At 40.6% G+C, this 21,843-nt stretch overlaps 1 protein-coding gene across 1 annotated transcript in view; it reads right to left on the bottom strand.

The window, feature by feature from the left end:
* Kdm7a (lysine demethylase 7A) overlaps positions 1-21,843 on the bottom strand; it is a 64,018-nt gene that overhangs the window by 27,986 nt on the left and 14,189 nt on the right. The window contains exons 2-4 of the mRNA XM_051151682.1: positions 13,696-13,781; positions 4,388-4,505; positions 1,574-1,734 (exon numbers count right to left, since the gene is read on the bottom strand). Coding sequence (XP_051007639.1) covers positions 1,574-1,734; positions 4,388-4,505; positions 13,696-13,781 — 365 coding nt within the window. The remainder of the gene's footprint in view (positions 1-1,573; positions 1,735-4,387; positions 4,506-13,695; positions 13,782-21,843) is intronic.

Here is a 21,843-nt window from a genome sequence, read left to right as displayed (position 1 = left end):
CTCTCTCTCTCTCTCTCTCTCTCTCTCTCTCTCTCTCTAACACACACACACACACACACACACACACACCACCACCACCACCACCACCACCACCACCCAAAAAAACCATTAAATTGGAATATGGAAATTGTTCACTGTCTCCTGGGTTTCAACTTCCTCATACATAAAAGAGAATATTGGATTTTCCCTTTTGCTTTTATAATGCTTAAGAGTCTAAGTTTTAAAAAGGATGGCACTAGGGGGATCTGTAAACAAGTTCATCAGGACAAATAATTTTTGCTTCACTGGTAGTGTCTCCTCATATTCTCCCTGAAGAGTCAGTGGTCAACAAGCGAATGCCAATTCGTATTAGTGCAGACTGAATGCTCACACACCTTACAGTTTTTCCTATAAAATCAGAAGATGATGCTTGCAGACCTCTGCAGCACCACCCTAGGAAACAAAGCCCCTTTACAATGAGTTACAATCAGATTCAAACTATGGCAATAGTTAACCAATGTGGAATAGAACATGTGTTCCACTCTCACATCAATATACCTTCATAAACGCTAGTAATACTGCCCCAGATTTCTTTATCTTCATATAAAACATCATAGTTCCACACTGTTATTTTAAGTAGAGAGCTTTGCAGTACCAAAAGTTAGCAGATAAAGCAGTTTGAACAGATTTTCCTATAATTAAATTACACTAGCAATTTACTTTATAGGCAGTTAGGTTAGGTTTAACTTAAATCTAACCCTTACATATTTAAAATTAGATGAATGTTGAAGTCAGGGCGTTTACCTGGATTTTTCTATATGAAACAATTATCAGTGAAAATGAATGAAGGGACAAGTTCTTCAGTATGACATGCTGAGCAAACAATGTATAGTAGTGGGCAAACAATTTTAAGACAAGAAGATTTGGGTTCTGATTCTCAAAAAACACCTATCTTTTGTCACCAAATTACATGTACATATAATCAGCTTTATCTGTAAACTTTATAATGAGCATAAATGAAAGGAATGAACATGTCAAGAACATGGGTATCGGTAGTTTTGGCTTTGTGTCTTTCTTTCTCAGGTCTCAAAATGACGAAGCAGTCCAGGCGTTATTAAATGATGATGCTCAGCAAGTCATCAACATAAACACATGTCTGAACTGAATCAATCTTCTCTGTTTACAGCCCCTCCCTTCAGAGGCGGGAGGTCCAGAAGCAGGATCCAGAAGACGAGCAGACTGAATTTATACCTCTGTTCTGCAGACACCTAGAACCTATCAAGTTTCTCACGTCTTCTTGGAATCTGCAGCCGCCCTACAGTAACAGACTTCCCTACACAAATACCAAATTTAACAACTAAGAGAGCCGTAAGAAAAGGCTGTGACGGTAAGAATAAGCCAGCGTTTCATCCTCTTCTGCCCACTGTAGGTGTGTGGAGCTGTTTCAGCAGGACTGCTGGTGTGTTTCCCTGACCGTTACGGAGCGTCCAGCAGGCAGAGCTGATGGTTTCCATTCCATGTCGATGCTGTTAGGACACTGACACTTAGAGCTTTACCATGTTTTTGCAAGTACTTAAAGAAACCAAGTTCGTACCTACATAACGTTCCACATCCATCACTGAAAAAGCAGGTGAAGGGAGCCTCAGTCCAAGGTCATCTAATTTAGGAACCATAATAGGGACATCAAATCCATGTTTCTCCAGATATCTTTGTGTCAGCTGACTGCCATGCATCTTTACAATTATTTCATCAGCACTAGGAAAAAATGTTGAGAATTAAAAAATTTTTTAAAAGCTGTTTATAAAAAAACCTATGTTAATGAGTTAACTTGGAGAAGACAATGTGGAAGCATTTGTATCAGTGGTTCTCAACTTAATTCTCCTCTTTTAAAACTTACACAGAACCCTTAAAGTAATTCATGTTTGGCTGGAGAGACGGCTCAGAGGTTAAGAGCACTGGCTGCTTTTCCAAAGGTCCTGAGTTCAAGTCCTAGCAACCACATGGTGGCTCATAACCATCTATGAGATCTGGTGCCCTCTTCTGGCATGCACATGGAGGCAAAACATTGTATACATAATAAATAAATAAATCTTTTTTTTTAAGTTATTCATGTTTAATTAATAATATATCATATGGGAGTATAAAATGTTGGGTGCAGTACAACTGTCATGGAGTGAGGCAAATTATATATTCACATGAAAAGGTACTTATGATATAGATCATAAAACCAAATTATATATAATATCATTCATAACACAATCACATTTTTAAAGAATTACATGTATATATATCTATAAACATAAATATTTTGATATAGAAAAAGAAATCTGGGAGCTGAAAAGATTGCTCAGAGATTAAGAGCATTGTCTGCTCTTCCAGAGGCCCTGAGTTTAATTCCCAGCAACCACATGGTGGCTCACAACCATCTATAATGTGATCTGATGCCCTCTTCTGACCTGCAGGTGCACATGCAGATAGAGCACTGTGTACATAATAAATAAACAAATCTTTTTTTTTTTAATCTCCAAGGCTTACAATAGCCAATTATGAAAACCTACTCAACTTAGCTACTCTGTGTACATTACATCAACTATGCTTAATTTAGTAGTTAATTACTTTACCATAGTTTAAATAATCAAAAGCTTATAGAGATAGTTAAAAGTAGCCCTTTAATTAGCAGCAATAATAGTTTAGATGTTTGTAGTCAGCTCTAACATGTTCTCATCTGTGTTTACTTTGGCAGAAGAGCCAAATTACTAATGATTTTAATGCTACTTTTTGAGGGTCACACATCTTTGAAATAAGTAAAAGTCACATTTCCTCTCCCTGAAAACTGTATGTCCGTCCACACAGACACTAATTTGCACAGATGGGTTTTGGGAGAACGCAAAAACATCTGAGACCTATAAATAGGCCCAGACTAAACTCTGGGGCTATGCCCCTAATAAATCAAGCATTATCCAGTAAAAAGAAAAACAAGCAAACTGTTTCTCCTACTACTTGGAAGCTGGTAACTGATAGCTTCAGAAACACACAAACACACACACACACGGTTTCTTTGTATAACAGCGCTAGCTGTCCTGGAACTCCCTTTATAGACCAAACTACAAACTAGTCTCAAACTCACCTGCATCTCCCTCCCTAGTGCTAAGATTAAAGGCGTGCACTACCATGCCTTTAATTCAACAAAAATCACATGGAAACATTGTTTCATATGTTTTCCTATGTCTCACCCAACTGAGGGAGGCAAATATAGATGGTTTTTCATCATGTTTCTGGTTTGAGTTTTTGTTTTGTTTTGTTTTTTCAAGACAGTCTGTGTAGCCTTGGCTGTCCTGGACTTACTTTATAGACCAGGCTGGCCTGGAACTCAGAGATCCGCCTGCCTCTGCCTCTTGTGTGCTGGGATTAAAGGTGTGCACTACCACGCCCAGCCCATCATGTTTCTGTTTATGAACTAAAAGGTGATGAACAGAGCAGAGAAATGTAAAAACAGAGGAAAATAGCAGAGTTTTCATTTCAGAATCTTAAAGAAATTCTGTAATAGGCTGAACATGATACTATGATTTAAATTTAAATTGTGCTTTCTCTCTTTAACAAGCAGAGATATGATCTTGTGTAAAAGCTTATTATGCATGGCTCTCTTTAGATGTCAGGAAGTGAGTAGGAAACTATCTGAATTAAAATGATTCAATGCTAGACAACGCAAATGTACTCCATCATTTTTCACAATCAAAAAGCTCAGGCTTGATGACATCAGAGGCTAAGCAATAGCTACGCATACTTCTGGTGGACCAAGGACACAGGCAGCTGATACAACTGTTTAAGAAAAAAGATGTGTAGAACAGGAGGAGGACAGAAGAAAAAGAACAGCAGTCCCATTGTCAGAAGGAATCATAAACTTAGAAACTGCTTCCAATCAGTAAGTTTCAAATTCTGGGGATGAGTATTTTAACATGGTAACCCAGTATGTAAACACACAGCAGAAGTTCCGTGAACATAAGGCCAGTTACTCTATGCCTTGTAAAAAATTTCTTTTACATTACTTATTTTTATTTTGTGTATGTTTTGTCTGCATGTAGGTCTGTGTTTCGGGTGCATGCAGTACCAACGACGGCCAGAAGAGGGCGGCGGCTTCTCTTGGAACTGAAGCTACTGACAATTGTTAGCTGCCATGTGGGTGCTAGGTATGGAACATGGCACCTCTGGAACAGCAGTCAGTGCTCTTAACCTCTAAGCCAACTCTCCAGCCTCATACTGATATTCTACTAACTTTACAGAAAAAAGTGAAAAGACAGTTAACACTAATGGCATGGTGGCACCTAAATTTGAAAAGACCTCTTCAGATAATGCCACTTTATCAGCCAATGCTGTTAAATCTTGTGTGAGCCAGAACAAGGCCCCATACCTTGGGAAGACTCGAGAACGCAGTTCTTTAACAAAGGCCCTAGTTCCAGCTTGCACAGGTTTGGAGCCATCATCCACTTCTGTGTAGTCATGCCTATGCCAATTCCTCCTCTTCTTCACTGAATTTATAGGCAGTCAGGAAAAAGAAACATTTTTGTTAACTGGTAATACTATATACTGTCTAATTGTTATAGTCTACATAGTCAGAACTTAACAACTGTAGACAGAATGAAATCACTCAAATTTTTAACACACTCTTAGGCCACAAAAGAAAATTTTACAAAAGCTAATGCTGCAATTATAAATAATTAACTGTGGGTTTTTAAAAGCCTCATCATTAAAAAGTTTTTTAAGCCTGATCATTTCATTCAAAATAATTTAAAAGCCGGGCAGTGGTGGCACACACCTTTAATCCCAGCACTTAGGAGGCAGAGGCAGACAGATCTCTGTGAGTTCAAGGTCAGCCTGGTCTACAAAGTAAGTCCAGACAGCCAAGGCTACACAGAGAAACCCTGTCTCGAAAAACAAACAACAACAAAATTAAATTAGAGATCAATTAACTTAAAACAGGAGATGGAAGCCGAGCATGGTGGCGCACGCCTTTAATCGCAGTACTTGGGAGGCAGAGGCAGGCGGATCACTGTGAGTTCAAGGCCAGCCTGGTCTAGGGTCCAGGACAGCTAAGGCTATTACACAGAGAAACCCTGTCTCAAAATAAATAAATAAGTAAATAAATAAAATTTTTTAGAAACAGCAATTAAAGACTTATTTATGCACACTTAACCATACTATAACGTTTCCAAATTCTTTAAAATTGGCTTTTCTTAAAACAGCAATCATACTATGAGAAGCCACATCACCCAATTATCTTCTCAGGACACGGCATTTAACCACACCAAACATTCACTCTAACGTTATAACACGTTCTCATTTGTGTAAGGATTTAGTCCCCAAATAAGCACACTTATACTGACTGACACAAAGAACAGAGAACAGTTCAAGACATTAAGGAAAGCAAGACTGGTGCCAGGGAGGCAAAGCCTCTGTGAGTTCAAGACCAGCCTGGTCTACAAAGTCCAGGACAGCCAAGGAAGGATACACAGAGAAACCCTGCTTGGGGATGGGGGGAATCCTTTAAGGTTAGAGCAGATGCTAAATTCCTGTGGTCTAAAGCTGGGGGGTGGGATGGATATAATCTTGATTATTCCTAAGAGTGAACATCAGAAGACGTAGATTTGGTTCTTAATTCATGTGTCAACTTCTCTGTGACCTTGGGAAGTTCATTTGACACCCCTGTATACAGATTCTTCAAGGTGGAAATGAAGGAGATGGATTAGAATGCTGACTTTTAAGAGTATACCTAAACTGGGTACTGGTGGTACACATCTTTAATCTCAGCACTCAGGAGACAGAGGCAGGCAGATCTGTAAGTTCGAGGCCAGTATGATCTATAGAGCTCGTTCGAGGAAAGCCAAGACACAAAGAAACTCTGTCTTAAAAGAACAAAGAAACGGTATATCTAAGACACTCTTAACAAAGAAGAAGATGGCCAATGAAGAAAGTCTTTATCTCTTTGTTTTACTGTGCTCCTAACTATAGCTTTTGTGTGATATCAAGACTTCACTCATATGTGTGTGTAAATATCATATCCAAAAACCTTCTGTGTGATCCACCTGGAATACAAGCACACCTTTAATCCAGGAGACAGGCAAGCAGATCTGAGTTCAAGGCCAGCCTGGTATAGAGCAAGCTTCAATAAAGAAAAGCTTAGGTCCAGGTGTAGTGGTACATGCCTCTAATCCCAAACAACGAAGGTAAAGTTAGTTTGTAGAACGAAGCACCCGTGTTTGAAAGTGATGTCTAGTTGAGTGGCAGAAAAAGTGATGAATCAGACAGATTTGATAGAATAGGATATGCCCAACTCTCACGAGAAGAGAGGAAAGAAAGGTGTGAAAGGGGCAATGGAGAGGGAGAGAGAGACACACACAGAGAGAGAGAGAGACAGAGAGACAGAGACAGAGAAAGAGACAGAGAGAGGAGAGGCAGTTTTACCAGGACAGTAATAGACACAGGTTGCAGAGAAAGAACACAGGTGAAGACCAAATGAGAAGGAGACAGAAGATTAGAAAAGATTGCTGGAGTTAGTTTGAGGCCAAGCAGAGCAGTTCAGAGGACTAGAAAGAATCCAGATTGAATAAATCAGCTGGGAGAGAAGATTGAGCCAGAACAGCTGAGTTGAACCACCAGCCCAGAACTCAGTGAGAACAAGAAAGGGTGAGCTTATTAAGCAGTACATCTCAGAGGCTGAAAACATTCTAGGCCTAGGTTAGATTGTACAGAGGCTAGAAGCTTCCAGGACTAGGACTAGGTAGGTGTGTGTGTGGGTAGGTGTGTGTGTGTGTGTGTGTGTGTGTGTGTGTGTGTGTGTGTGTGTGTGTGTGTGTGTGTGTTTTAGATTCTCATTCCTGTTTTCATTTAGAGTATAGGTTTCAGTTTTAAACAGATTCTTTTTAAAGTCAAAAACTCCCAAAATTTAACTTTCTGGTACTAGAAATGCATTTTTAAACTGGGTCATGGTGGTGGTGGTGCATGCCTTTAATCCCAGCACCCAGGAGGCAGAGGTAGGCAGATCTCTATGAGTTGAGAATCTCTCTATGAGTTCAAGGCCAGCCTGGTCTACAGAGTGAGTTCCAGGATAGCCCAAGCTTCACTGAGAAACCCTGTCATGAAAGAAAAGAAAAGAAGACAGGCTTTTGGGGGGGGGGGGGTTGGTTTGGTTTTGGTTTTTTCAAGACAGGGTTTCTCTGTGTAGCCTATGGCTGTCCTAGACTCACTTTGTAGTCCAGGCTAGCCTCAAACTCAGTGATTCATCCACCTGCCTCTGCCTCCCCAGTGCTGGATTTATAGGCATGTGCCACCGCGCCTGGCAAGAAACACATTTTTAAAAATAGTGAATCTACTGACAGTGGCATAATCCAAGAGGAGAGACAAGGAGTACAACAAGCAAGAAAAGGGGTTAACCGTATGTGAAGATGCCTCATAGGTGCTTGCTGTAAAGTCACTGCAACGTTTCCTGTATGTCTGGGCACACAGGAATGTTATGGAGAAAACAACTGTATGATATCAAGTTATTTTATTATTTTTGAGGCAAGATTTCATGGAGCTAAGGTTATATGGCCTTAAATTTTGGTCATCCAGACATCCTGGAGTGCTGAGATCATAGGTGTGATGAACACACAACCACACCCGGTTTTATGCAGTGCTGGGAATCAAACCCTGACTTCACGCATGCTCTACCAATTGAACTCTACCCTAGCCTGATTTCAAGTTATTTTAAATGTTTCCCCTACCAAGATCAGAACTGGATCCACATCTATATAACAGTGGCAGACAAAATCAACACATGTAGAAATCAAGATTAGAGCCTAAAGGAGATTCCCAAGTAACTTATTGTGACTAGATCTTCAATACACGAGAGGTTAAGTGTCACCCCACCCCCACTTTAAATCTCCCAGGAGAACTTTTGAATTACAGTTGAACCTTCATAAGAAATTCCACTAAGGTACTCTTTGTGTGTATTTGTTCTCATTTGAAATAATTCATACAACGGCTAGAGAGATGGCTCAGCAGTAAGAACACTCGGCTGCTCTTACAGAGCACTACAGTTCAGCTCCCACCACCTACATCAGGTGGATCTCTGATGCTCTCTTCTGGCCTCCTTGGGCTCCCAAACATGTGCACATACATACACAGACACACACAAAACACATACAAGTATAAAAACAAAAATTTTAAACTATCCTTATAATTCAAGGGCATCTTATTGTCAGTTTTCCTCTGCTAGCCACAAATATAAAGCTTTTATTTTCATCTGGTACCACATGGTTTTATACTGATTGTTTTCTTGTTTTATGAGCATTTTTTAAAGTGTCAAACTTTTTGTTTTTAATTAATTAATTAATTTATTCACTTTACATCCTGATTGTAGCCCCCTCCCTCCTCTCCTCCTGGTTGCATTCTCCCTCTTACCCCCTCCCCTATTCCAAAGAAAAGACAGTTACAAAAGAAACATGTTCTGCTTTGTAAGTGTCTTTTGGAGCGGCTGCACATCAGAGGGTAAGATGACAGAATTCCACTCCTGCATGTGACTGACCCATCACATGGCGTATGGTTTTCATCAGACAGATCTGTCTAAAGGATGAGTGTGTGCATGCACATATGTGTCATAGTCACAGCACATCGCGCTTGCTCACATTAGTTCTTTCTATTCTGTGGGTGCCAGATATGAAAATTATGTTGGGAGCCTCGGAAGCAATCACCTTTACCTGCTGAGTTATCTCACAGGGTCTCCTCAGTATTTTGAGTTTTTTTCTGCCCATCATTAATGCAAGATAGTCTAAGGCACATCTATATTAGTAATATAGCTTAATTTTTAACTTGTCATGTGTTCTTTTTTTTTAATATCTAATTGGTTTTATCTTTTACTTATTTTATTAAATTTTTTATTTTACATATATATTTATATTATTACACACATATATAATAAACTACCTAGGCAAGAAGAACCATGACACATTCAAGAATTATATAAATGTTACACTCTTAGTGATTTGTTATGAGCATTTTCAAAATTTTAAAACAGCCAACAATTTTAAGATGTAGATGTGCCATATTATAATTACTTTTTATTCTTTTTTTTTTTTTTTTATCTATTATTATGTATACAGTGCTCTGCCTACATATACATCTGCAGACCAGAAGAGGGTATGAGATCTCATTATAGATGGCTGTGAGCCACCATGTGGTTGCTGGGAATTGAACTTAGGACCTCTGGAAGAGCAGTCAGTGCTCTTAACCACTGAGACATCTCACCAGCCCCTACTTTTTATTCTTAAGCACAGTGGTGGTTTGAATGAGAATGGTCCCCGGAGGCTAATATACTTGACGGCTTGATCTCGAGTTAGTGGAACTAGCTAGGAGAGGATTAAAGGTATGGCCCTTGGCCTCGCCCCTTACTGGCTGCAGCACTTGGAAGAGTGGGTCCACACAACTTCACCTGGGCAGCACACCAGAGCTGGCCCTGGTGGGCTGGGGGCACAAGCCTGAGCACAGGAAGGCTAGCGGGCTAACCAACTCAGCTTCCATCCTGGCCCAGATCCGGGACTTTCAGCTGGTTCACTCCAACATGCACACTTTCTGCCCCCACCCGCCATCTATGAACTGCTGGAGTACACGAAGGCGCCAGGCCTGCAGATTCAAAGTTGCAGGATCTCCAGGACACAGGACAACAGGAGCAGTCCCAATGAGGATCCAGCATTGGCGCTGTAGCAGAAGACAGAGGCCTTGAACCAGAAGAATGACTCATTGCAATGAACATCTGCAAGTAAAGCTGTTTGGACAGAGATGGAGAGGTAGCTCAGAGGTTAAGAGCACACTGTCTATTCTTCAAAAGGTCCTGAGTTCAATTCCCAGCAACCACATGGTACTCATAACCATCTACAATGAGATCTGGTGCCCTGGCATACATGCGAGCAGTATACTGTATAAATAATAAATAAATAAATCTTTTTTTTTTTTTTAAAGCTGTTTGGACAAAGGGGTATATTATGTGACATACCATGACACACTGCAGCTACCACAGCAAGATAGTTTGGGGTGTGTGTGTGTGTGTGTGTGTGTGTGTGTGTGTGTGTGTGTGTGTGTGTGTGTGTGGTTATTTTTTGTTCCCTTTTTGTGGGGAGGTTGCAGGAGTGAAGAGCAGATAAGGAGAGTGAGAGTTGGGTATGTGATGTGAAATTCACAAAGAATCAATTAAAATGTTAAAAAAAAAAATGGTGGCCTTGCTGGAGGAGCTGTGTCACTGCAGGGCAAGCTTTGAGGTTCCAACAGACTCTGCAGTTCCCAGTGCATACTCTCTGCCTCATGGTTATGCATCAAGATGTGAGCTGTCAGCTGTTTCTTTGCTGTGCCATCATGGATTCTAATCCTGCTGAAACTACGCCAAATTAAATACTGACGCTTAAAACCTAAGTTGCCTGAGTCATAATGTTTCATCAGAGCAATAGAAAAGCAACTAAGACAAGCATTTCATTTGATCTCAGTTTTTCTTCATATAGCATTGTGATTAATGCCAGGCGTGGTGGTACTACCTTTAACCTCAGCACTCAGGAGGCAGAGGCAGGCGGATCGCTGTGAGTTCAAGGCCAGCCTGGTCTACAAAGCGAGTCCAGGACAGCCAAGGCTAACACAGAGAGACCCTGTCTCGAAAATAAAAAAACAAACAAACATTGTGATTAACAGTCGAGTACATAAGTCTATTTCTGAGATTAATTCCTCAAGATAAATTTCGAGACATACTAGAGGAGACTGTGGTGATTCGACTGGGAGTGGCCCCCAGTGGTGGCTGACTGGGATGGGTTAGAAGTGTGGTCCTGTTGGAGGAGCTGTATCACTGGGGACCAGTTTGAGGTTTCAAGCCCTCCACCATTCCCCACACACTAGCTCTGCTTCCTGCTTGTGAGCAGAAACATGAGCTCAGGTGCTGCTCCAGCCACTCGCTGCCATGCCTTCTCTCTGCCAGAGTAAACTCTAACCCTCTGGAACCATAAACCCAATTATACTCCTTGGCCATGGAATTTTATCACAGCAACAGAAAAGAATACAAACAGCATTGGTGTACTTTGGGTTGTGAGCCTAGCCTTTAATAGCTGAGTTGTCTCTCAGCCCACAACAACATTATCTTAAAGATACTTCTTATATATTATAAAACTGCCTCAAGGAAAGTGGGAATGGTAGGTAGCCTTAGCTCAAACCTGTGTTAACACCAGGCTTCATTATTTAAAAAAACAAAACAGCTAGGTGTGGTGGCACACACCTTTAATCTCAGCACTCAACAGACAGAGGAAAGCCAGCACACAGAATATAGTCAAATGCTGAGCAGCTTTATGCTTTAAAACAGGGTTCTTAATTCTCAACCAGAGAGTATAGTCTAATTCATCTTGTTATGTGTATATTATAATGTCTATGTTATAGCTATGATAAAGACATCTGGAAGAATCTGACAGGAAGCAGGAAACCCCAGCTATCAAGAAACATTTAATAGCAGAGGGAAAGGAATTAAACAGAATTACCCAAATTGAAGTGATTGAAGAAGTGTGGGGAAAGTGAGCCTTAAATCAAGATAAAACAGGTTACGGCATCTTGGGCATCTTCCCTCTGAGTACTCAAAGTTGGATGTTTGCCCAGAAGATCATCAAGGCCTAGTATGAAGGTCTTGAAGGGCCTAGTAACAGGCAAGCGTCTCTCTGAAGTGTCTTTATGCGAAGTGTAAGTTGTGATCCATTATGGTCTATGTAATCAATTTAGCAAGTGTGCTAAGATTTTTAAAAGATGACATCATATGAAAACAAAAGAATATATCCCTTGAAGTAATACTGCCCCCTTAGTAACTTGGTATTTCTTACAAATAAAATTTACAACATTTCATTTGGGAATAGATATTTGAATTCTACACCAAGATTGATATAAAATTTAGTTCTGTTTCATCTGAAATAATAATACTGTATTGTTTACCTCTTCTTGACCAAAATTTATATACAACATACATCAGTGCTACACCAAGCAAGATTCACACAACAATTCTACCAGGTATGTTAAAGGTTTATATTGTATATTACAGAAACAGGTAACATGTATTAGACATGAACCAGTCTTATGTATTTCTATAGCTTAAATTCCTAAGTCTCTTATAAGGAGATTAAGAAAAGTATGAATATTTCTAACAAATAATCAGTCTAATTGTTACTAAGTCTCTTTTCACATGTTATTTTCATATAACATATTTTCTACTCAGAAAAGTACAATGGGGCAAAACTCCATATTCAAAACAAAGAGGCTATAGATTACCTATCCCTACCCACAGTTTACTCAAGTCCCCTCAGGCAAAGGCTCCTTCTTGTTTTGTTTGGTATGTTTTTGAGACAGGGCTTACCATGCAGCCCTGACGGCCCTGAACTCACAGAGATGTGCCTGCCTCTGCCTTTGCCTCCCAAGTGCTGGGAAAGGGAGCTGGAGAGTCCAGCGTCGATAATTTGGATGCTGGAAACTCAGGCTTGAGTGTCAGCCTTTCGTGGCTGAGCTACTTCTCCAGCCCTCCTAGTCTTATAATAACAAAGTCTATAGTTCTCCTTTAGTTTTGTGAACACAAAAAGTATAGTTTGCAGTCAAAAATGTGTTTTAAAAGTGGTTATATGGGCTGGAGAGATGGCTCAGAGGTTAAGAGCACTGACTGCTCTTCCAGGGATCCTGAGTTCAATTCCTAGCAACCACCAGCCATCTGTAACATGATCTGATGCCCTCTTCTGGCATGCATGTGTACATGCAGGCAGAGCACTGTATACATAATAAAAATAAATCTTTTTTTTTTAAATGGTTATACTCTAAAGCCTTTTAAATATTTTCTCTCACATCTATACAATGACATCTTAACTTAGTCTTTGGAAGTATCTGTAAAAGACCAAATAGTTTTCTTTCTAATGCTGGTATACTCTGGCCTAGTAGATGAAAAGGATTCCAGCCTTTACCTGTCCGCTCTAAAAAGCTTGTCATCAGAGGCCTGTTCAGGTCTTATCCTCCATCCCTCTCTATCTTTCCATGGACACTGGGAATGCGGAAGGAGACATTTTAAGCAGATAATCTTTAACAACCAAATTCTGTAAATGCGTGCAGTGCTGTACCTATCAATACCCTCATTTTCTCCTAGGTACACATTGTGCACCTGCTCAGAGAGTCAAATCTTAACTCTGCACACTGCTCCACTACATAATCAGTCACAATAAGTGTCCAGAATCAGGTAAGGTTTTCTTTGCCATGCTTTGTAAACTGAAAAGTTTTTGAAAAGATGTGCTTAAGTTTGGGAGTTCTGCATGGGCAACTAAAAATGTTACTATTTTTCTCTATTCTTGTAGCATATTTAATAATTCAAACAAAGAAATCCAAGCACTTAGGAGGCAAAGGCAGGAAGATCAAGAGTTTGTGGCCAGTATGAGCTATATAACCAGACTACCACAAAAAATTTTTTTTTAATTTTTCCCCCAGAGCCGAGGACTGAACCCAGGGCACTGAGCTAAATCCCCTATTCCTCAAATTTTTAATTTTTTTTTTTCAGACAAAAATTTTATTCTAGTATTTTCAATTTTTTTCCTACAGGTCTTGGTAGATGCTATGGTATTGTTAGAGCATCATAAAAGTACCATCATCTACATGCTAAGTCTCAAACACTTAACTTTTATTTAGGCGTCTTGTACTTACTCAAGGAAGAACCGTGTAGAACTGCACAGTTGGGGCAGTGATACAAATCAATGTCAACAGCATGATGTTCTTCTACACCAACACAGCTAAGATAAAGACAGATAAAAACAAAACATGAATGAAAAGGCTTTACTTACTACAAGGCAATGTTTGGACTTGAGTAAAAAATATACAATAACTCAAATAGCAAGTTTGAAACAAAGAAAAGAATAAATTTTATTATCTTTTCCCTCAATAAATTTGCTATTAACTGTGGGGGAGAATATGCTGAAGTGCACAGGAATCGGCTCACGTTCAACAGCAGTAATGCACAATTATAAGCATAAAACCCTCAAGCAGTGTGTGATGTCATCTGTTCTGAAAGTACTGTCGATGAGATGAGTCAAAAGTAAGTTATAATGAGATCCTGAACATTATTTTTATCTTAACAATGAATGTACTACATAATGTAATTTGTGGGCTGCAGAATTTGTAAATAGAAATATATATCCTTAAATGAATGTGTTTGAAAAAAGGAAGACTGGCATTATTGAGCTAAGCACCTACACCTCAAAAACATTAGCAAGAGTGTCAAAATAAACTCAAGAACACAACAAGCCCCATCAAAATTTCAGTTACATTCAACACAGAAATAGAAAAGGCAATTCTAAAATACATGAAAACATAAAAACAATCCTAAACAGAAAGAGGAATACTGGAAATAGCCCAGTACGTAATCTCAACTCACACTACAGAGCCACAGTAACAGAAACAGCATGGTATTCCCATAAAAACAAATGGTGCCAGGAAAACTGAACATTCCCACAGAGAATGAAACTAGATCCCTAGCTGTCTTCTGGCATTTAAAAAAATCACTTCAATCTGGACCAGAGATCTTAATTTAAGACTTTAAAATTTGACAGAGTTGTAGAAAAAAATATGCAAAGAACTAGAAATAATCACAAGCAAGGACTTTCTGAAAAGGCTTCTAATAGCACAAAAAAGAATCCTAAGATCTGACGAATGTTACTGCATGAAATTAAAAAAGAAACGATCAGGGCTAGAGAGATGTCTCAGCAATTAAAATCATTGATACTATTCTAGAAGACCCAAGGTTGATTCTCAGCACTCACAAGGCAGTTCAAACCCATCTGTAACTCCAGTTCCAGAAGATCTGTACCCTCTTCTGATCTCCCATAAGCACCATCATCATACATAGAACATATACATGCAGGCAAAACTGTCACATACATAAAAATTATTTTTTTAAAAAGAAATAATCAACAAAAAACAGCCTATAAATGGGACAAAATCTCTGCCAACTATATATGTAACAGGCAATATTGAAAATCTATAAAGAGCTCTAAAAACTAAACACCATGAACTCAAGAGTTCAAAAAGGAGATGCAAACAGGGATAAATATTTTTAAAACTATTGAACATCCTTACTCACCAGAGAATTGCAATTTTAAAATACATTGAGGAAGCCGGGTGTGGTGGCACACACCTTTAATCCCAGCACCAGAGAGGCAGAGGCAGGCGGATCTCTGTGAGTTCCAGGCCAGCCAGATCTACAAAGAGAATCCAGCACAGCCAGGGCTACACAGAACAGCCCTGCCTCAATTAAAAATTAAAAACAAACCCTGAGAAAATGAAGAGATGGCTCAGCAGCTAAGAGGACTTCCTGCTCTTGCAGAGGGACTTCATCCCAACACCCACATGCTGGCTCACAAACCCCTGTACCACCAGTACCCTGTGGGCACCGCCCATGCATGGGGCACACATATATGCATGCAGGCAAAATCCCAAGAACTGGCACGCTCTACTGCATGAAATTAAAAAGGAAACAGCTGGAGAGATGTCTTAATAGTTTAGATCACTAGATGCTTTTCCAGAAGACCAGAGTTTGATTCCCAACATAAATTTTTTTTAAGATTTCTTTATTATGTACATAGTGCAGGCCAGAAGAGGGCATCAGTTCACATTATAAATGGTTGTGAGCCACCTTGTGTTGCTGGAAACTGAACTCAGGACCTCTGGAAGAACAGTCAGTGCTCTTAACCTCTGAGCCATCTCTCCAGCCCTATGATAATTTGGGGGGAGGGGGTTGTTGTTGTTGTTGGGTTTTTATTTTTGGTTTTTCGAGACAGGGTTTCTCTGTGTAATCTTGGCTGTCCTGGACTTGCTTTGTAGACCAGGCTGGTCTTGAACTTACAGAGATCCTCCTGCCTCTGCCTCCCTAGTGCTAGGATTAAAGGTGTACACCACCATGCCCAGCTTGGACAGACTTTTCAATGAAAATTTCTAAGATACATTTCATTTATTTGCATGGGAAAAAGAAAAAACCAGCTATGTTCTTGCAACATAAATCTCCACTGTAGTTAGTGAGCATGACAGTACACAACTTTAATCCCAGCACTTGAGAAGCAGAGGCAAGTGGACTTCAGTGAAATTGAGGCCAGCCTGGTCTACACAGCAAGTCCAGGACCACCTTACACAGAAAAACCCTGTCTCGAGAAAAAACAACAATAACAAAAATCAGTGAGATTGTAAACCTAAGTATAGACAAAGGAAAAGGCACAAAAATTATACAGCATACCCAGCACTCGGGAGGCAGAGGCAGGTGGATCTCTGTGAGTTTCGAGGCCAGCCTGGTCTACAAATCAAGTCTAGGACAGCCAAGGCTACACAGAGAAACCTTGTCCCAAAAAAAAAAAACAAACAAACAAAAAAGCCACATGCCTTTAATCCCAGCACTAGGGAGGCAGAGGCAGGCAGACCGCTGTGAGTTCGAGGCCAGCCTGGTCTACAAAGTTAGTCCAGGACAGCCAAGGCTACACAGAGAAACCTGTCTCAAAGGGAAAAAAAAAAAAGATATAATGCCAATGAAGTGGCCTAGTTTTGGCTAATTCTCATCAACTAGCAGAACACACCTAAACTGAAATTTGGTAAATCAGAACTTGTCAATCTAGGGATTGGAGAGACAGCTGGGGCACTTGCTATTCTTGCAGAGGACCCAGGCTTGGTCCCCAGGGCCCATCTGTAGGCTTACAGTAACTGTCTATAACTCCAATTCTAGGGAATCTGACAGCATCTTTCTCTATGGGCACTGCATGCTGTATATAATATACTTATATACATGCAGGCCAAAACTAATACACCTAAAATAAATAAAAATATCTTTAAAATGGTAAATTTAATAAGTGAATAAATCTGAAAAGACCCATTTAAATTAATCATACAAACTATTTTAAATAATAAAATTTAACACTAAAATTTAATGTTTCTCAACCACCACACTTCCATTCTATCCAGCCTGCCCATTCCACCCTCTCCTCACTGCTCATTAAAAGAACCTACAATCTCTAACAGAAATGTCTGTAAGAGAACAGTAACAGGACTCACGAGGTGCACAAGTGTGAAAGCAAATCCTAACTGCTTTTAATCTGGCACAAACCCTTTAGTTTCTTCTCCACTTATTTTTCTTTTTAAACTTCCCTTCCTATACAAGCTGTCAGTTTTCGTAACAGCAGAAAATCAGTTTATACACCATTGTGTGTGGGGGAGGGGGGGAGGTCCTGTGAGGTAACAATGTGACCTTTGCTGAACAGTTTCCATCAATGGGCAATCTCACTGCCATTTGGTGAGTGGGGTGGTGACAACTTTAGCACTTTCTATTGTCTTATTTTCTGAAATTGTCGCTTAGTTTGGCTTTGGGGGGCTGGGCAAGTAGAGGAATGGACTCTTGATGAGAACAGAATGGAATTAATGACTAGCCAGGATTCAGCAGGATCTGGCAAACATTTCTTCTAACTCTTGGACAATGTCCTCATTTACGTTCTCTGACGCTCTAAGAGTGGGTGGTCGAATTCTTTTAAGAGCCCATTATAGTGGGTTCCATTAGATTCAACTCTTTCTTCATCTTTCCCTTTGTCACCAAGTAGCTATACTTCACCCCATCTTCAAAACCCAGGCAAATTCTTACTCCTGGGTGGACTACCACATAAGCATCCACAGGACACCTCCCACACTTTGCTGACACGTGTTTCCAGTCACTCAGTGACAAGCTACTTCCTAGGTTCAGTTCCCTAGGACTCTCCTCAGTAACTATGGCCACAATGATCCCAGGAATGTGTGTGAGTAGCTAGTCACACAATCAACCCAAAGCCAATATTTTAATAGTTTTAAAGTTCATTCCGTTTGATACAAAAGGCAATCATTGGTATAAAAACAAGGATCCTTCAACATAAATAAGAGATGTTTTCATCTTTCTTTGATAGTAGAGGTTGTGGTAGAGAAATTTATACATTTAAATTTTTAGTTCAGCACAAGTTTCCAACTGGATATCAAAAGTGTGACAGCTCTGTGGCTGAAGAGATGGCTCAGCTGTTAAAAGCACTTACTGCTCTTGCAGAAGACTGGTCCAGTTCCCAGAATCTATATCTCATGGTCACAACCACATGTAACTCTGGTTCCCGGGGTTCCAATGCCCTCTGGCCCCTGTAATGACTATTTCTGGTTGTCAACTTGACTACGTCTAAAATTAAAATCCAAGTGGCCACATACGCCTATCAGGGACTTTTTTCCTTAAATGTTTTGAAGCGGGAACACCCACTTTTAATCCAAATCTTCTGAGATGAGAAGACTCAGCTTTAACCTGGCCCGTGCCTTCTGCCAGGAGCCTATATAAAGGGCGGGGAACACAGAAGCTTGCTCTGTTTGCCTGCTTGATCTCGCTCTCACTGGCAAGTCCATTCTTTCACTAGCATCACAGCTACTTCTCTGGTGCTCTGGCTTATACTGAAGACCAGCTGAAACATCCAGCTTTGTGGACTGAGGCACTACTGGAAGATTTATTTATGTATTATGTATACAATGCTCTGCCTGCGTGTACACCTGAATGCCAGAAGAGGGCACCAGATCTCATTATAAATGGTTGTGAGCCACCATGTGGTATCTGGGAATTGAACTCAGGACCTTTGGAAGGGCAGTCAGTGCTCTCTTAACCTCTGAACCATCTCTCCAGCCCCAACTACTGGATTCTTAGACACTCCATTTGTAGACAGCCATTGTTGAACAAGCTAGACCACAGCCATTCTACCTGTATCGCAGATAGGTAGGCAGGCAGGCAGATAAATAGACAGACAGGCAGGATGGGTGGGTGTGTGGCTTAATTGATCCATTCTAATATAGCCCCTGAAGGTGCCTACACACACAAAAACACAGGCACACACATATACACATTAATAAAAAGATAAATATATCTTTTTTTTTAAAGTTCAGCAGAGCATTTGAAGCACACAGCTATCCAATTTCTTTACTTTGGCATTTGACACAATCAGAAGACTGAGTCCCCCTGTGCCCCTAAAGCTCCCACACTAGTGTCAATAGAAAAAAAGAAATGGCCTTTGTGGTGAATTAATTCCAGCATTATAGAGTATCCTTTACAGCTTAATCCTATTTTCTTTCACATTTACATCTGGAGTCAGGTTAGGTCTTGGGACAGTTATGGGCTGTTTCACATTTTCTCAGAATATCAAGGACTCTTCCTACCTCTAACAGCTAGGCTCATGTTTCCAACAGTCTCACTGGCTTAACTGGCTTCCCAACCAGCTAAGAACATCTTCACTAACAAGAGCGAAAACCAAACAGAAGACAATATAAAAGGAAACAACAAAGCCAGTCATGGTAGCACACTCAGGAGGCAGAGGCAGGCAGATCGTTGTGAGTTCGAAGCCAGTCTGGTCTACAAAGTGACTCCAGGACAGCCAAGGCTACACAGAGAAACCCTATCTCAAAAAAACAAAACAAAACAAAACAAAAGAGAAAGAAACAGAGATGGGGGGAGGGAGGGAGGGAGGAAGGAAGGAAGGAAGAGAAGAAAATGGTGAGTGGTATAAAATACAGTTAAAAAGCTGAAAATACTGCTAACACAATTCCACTGGTAATATTCCATGACAAGTGTGTGACAATAGGATGCTTCCATGTTGACCCCTTACCTACATGCTTGTTGAGCATAGAGAATGTGCTCGCTGTTCTGGCTGTCCCTGTATGGCACTGAACACACAGAACAACCCATACAGCTGACAACAGAGCTTATGAAAATAATCTATCCTCACCAGAGGTAATAATATCCATGAGAATGATCCAAAGGAGTAAACAGCTCCAACGCAGCCACAAAGCTCTAGTTTTTCACTCCCCGTGGCCATTCTACCTCTCAAGCTGATACTCCACTTTACCAATCTACACCCCATTAAGTAGCTTCTTGTCAAGTAAGCACTGGTCACAGTGAATAGGACAGTAAGTCATTAACAGGAACATGAATATAACTATCTTTTACACACAGACATTACAATGATGATATATAGAAAGAAATGGGGTTTGGTTTGGTTTGAGACATGGTTTTTCTGTATAGCCCTGGCTGTCCTGGACTCACTTTGTAGACCAGGCTGGCCTTGGAACTCACAGCAACCGATCTGCCTCTGTCTCCCAAGTGCTAGGATTAAAGGCATATGCCACCACTACCAGGCTATGATTTTATTTTATTAATTTGTATGTGCATTGGTACTTTGCCTGTGTGTCTGTCTCTGTGTGAGGGTGTCAGATCTCCTGGAACTGGAGTTCCAGACAGTTGTGAGCTGCCATGTGGTGCTGGGAGTTGAATCCAGGTCCTTTGGGAAGAACAGCCAGTGCTCTTGACAGCTGAGCCATCTTTCCAGCCCTGACTTGTTTCTTTGTTTGTTTTACAAGTAAGAGTATTTTGTCTGTTTGTGTGCACATGTATCATGCATCCCTGAAGTCCAGGACTGGGATTACAGACAGCTGTGAGAGGTAGGAGCCAAGCTCAAGTCCTCTGGAAAAGCAGTTAAATGCTCTTAACTGCTGAGCCCTCTCTGGGCCCTCATTTTCAGTTTTTATTTGTGTGTGGTGTAGCTGCCTCTAGGGGCCAGAAGAGGGTGTCAAATCCTCTGGAGGAGAGTTACCAGTGGCTGTAGCCTCCTAACCTAAGTGCTGGGGACCGGACTTGAGTCCTCTGCAAAAACAGCAACTGCTCTTTAAGCTCTGAACCATCTCAAGCTCATCCATCATGTTTTGTTTCTTTGGACTGATGATTTCTACCTAATCGCAGCAAGGGAAAAAACATGTAAAACTATGTAAGAATCTTGAAATTCATGAAATTCTTGGTGAGTACAGTTCTTTGTGAAACTCAAGATTTAGGGAATTAACAGTCAAAAACAAAACCAAACAAAACTGTTTCTAACCCCTGTAACAATCAGACTGTGCCTCCTAATGCCCATAATCCATTAGAATCCCCTGTGGATCTTTTCCAATTGCTACTAGGCAGTCTTTCCAAAGGAGACATGAGACATGAGAAGATCATCAAGCAAAGCAACAAAATCAGGTGCAGATAACTAGCATAGTATGTCCCCACAGCTGTGTGGAAGCACCACAATAAACTGATACCAGTTCTGAGACATCTAGAAAACTTAATGCAACTGAAATCTGTATTGTGCAATGCTTATTTCAAAAGAAGGGAGGTGGGGAGATGGCCCAGCCTGTAAAGTGCTTAGCATGCAAGCATGAGGAGGAGTTAGACTGAGCCCGCCCCGGCCGCAAAAAAAAAAAAAAAAAAAAAAAAAAAAAAAGCTAGGCATGCACTTTTAATCCCAGTGCTGAGGGACAGAGACAGTAACCCTGGACCTGCTGGATGGATTGGCAAGGTCCGGGTTCAGTGAGAGACCTTGTCTTAAAAAATAAGGTAAAGAATAGTTCAGGCTGATTCTCATCATCAATCTCAGGCCTCCACAAACACACACACATTCCTAAACCAAACCGTCAATCTACAGGGGAAAGTTAATGGGTAGTCCAATAACCTTTATTTTTAACAAGCTCCCCAAGGTAACCCTTCTGCAGGCAGCTTGGCAGAGCATGGCACTGGGGACTATTAATCCAAAACCCTACAAGAGTGCCTGGTATACTGTCAACTCATGACCACTTCCTATGAAAACAGCTAGTGTTCATACATAATTCAGCATTCTTTACTCAGATCTGTCTACACTGGTCCATTCCACAGTTAATCCATACAAAAAGGTATCTACTGACACAAAGCAGGCATGCTGAACAGATTAGGAGGAGCTAGTCTAGACTGCTATCCTAGGCCATGTTTAC

This window comes from Acomys russatus, chromosome 10, assembly GCF_903995435.1.
Source record: "Acomys russatus chromosome 10, mAcoRus1.1, whole genome shotgun sequence".
In the NCBI taxonomy this organism is placed as follows: Eukaryota; Metazoa; Chordata; class Mammalia; order Rodentia; family Muridae; genus Acomys; species Acomys russatus.
The sequence above is the reverse complement of the archived record's forward strand: the minus strand, read 5'-3'. Positions and strand labels throughout refer to the sequence as shown.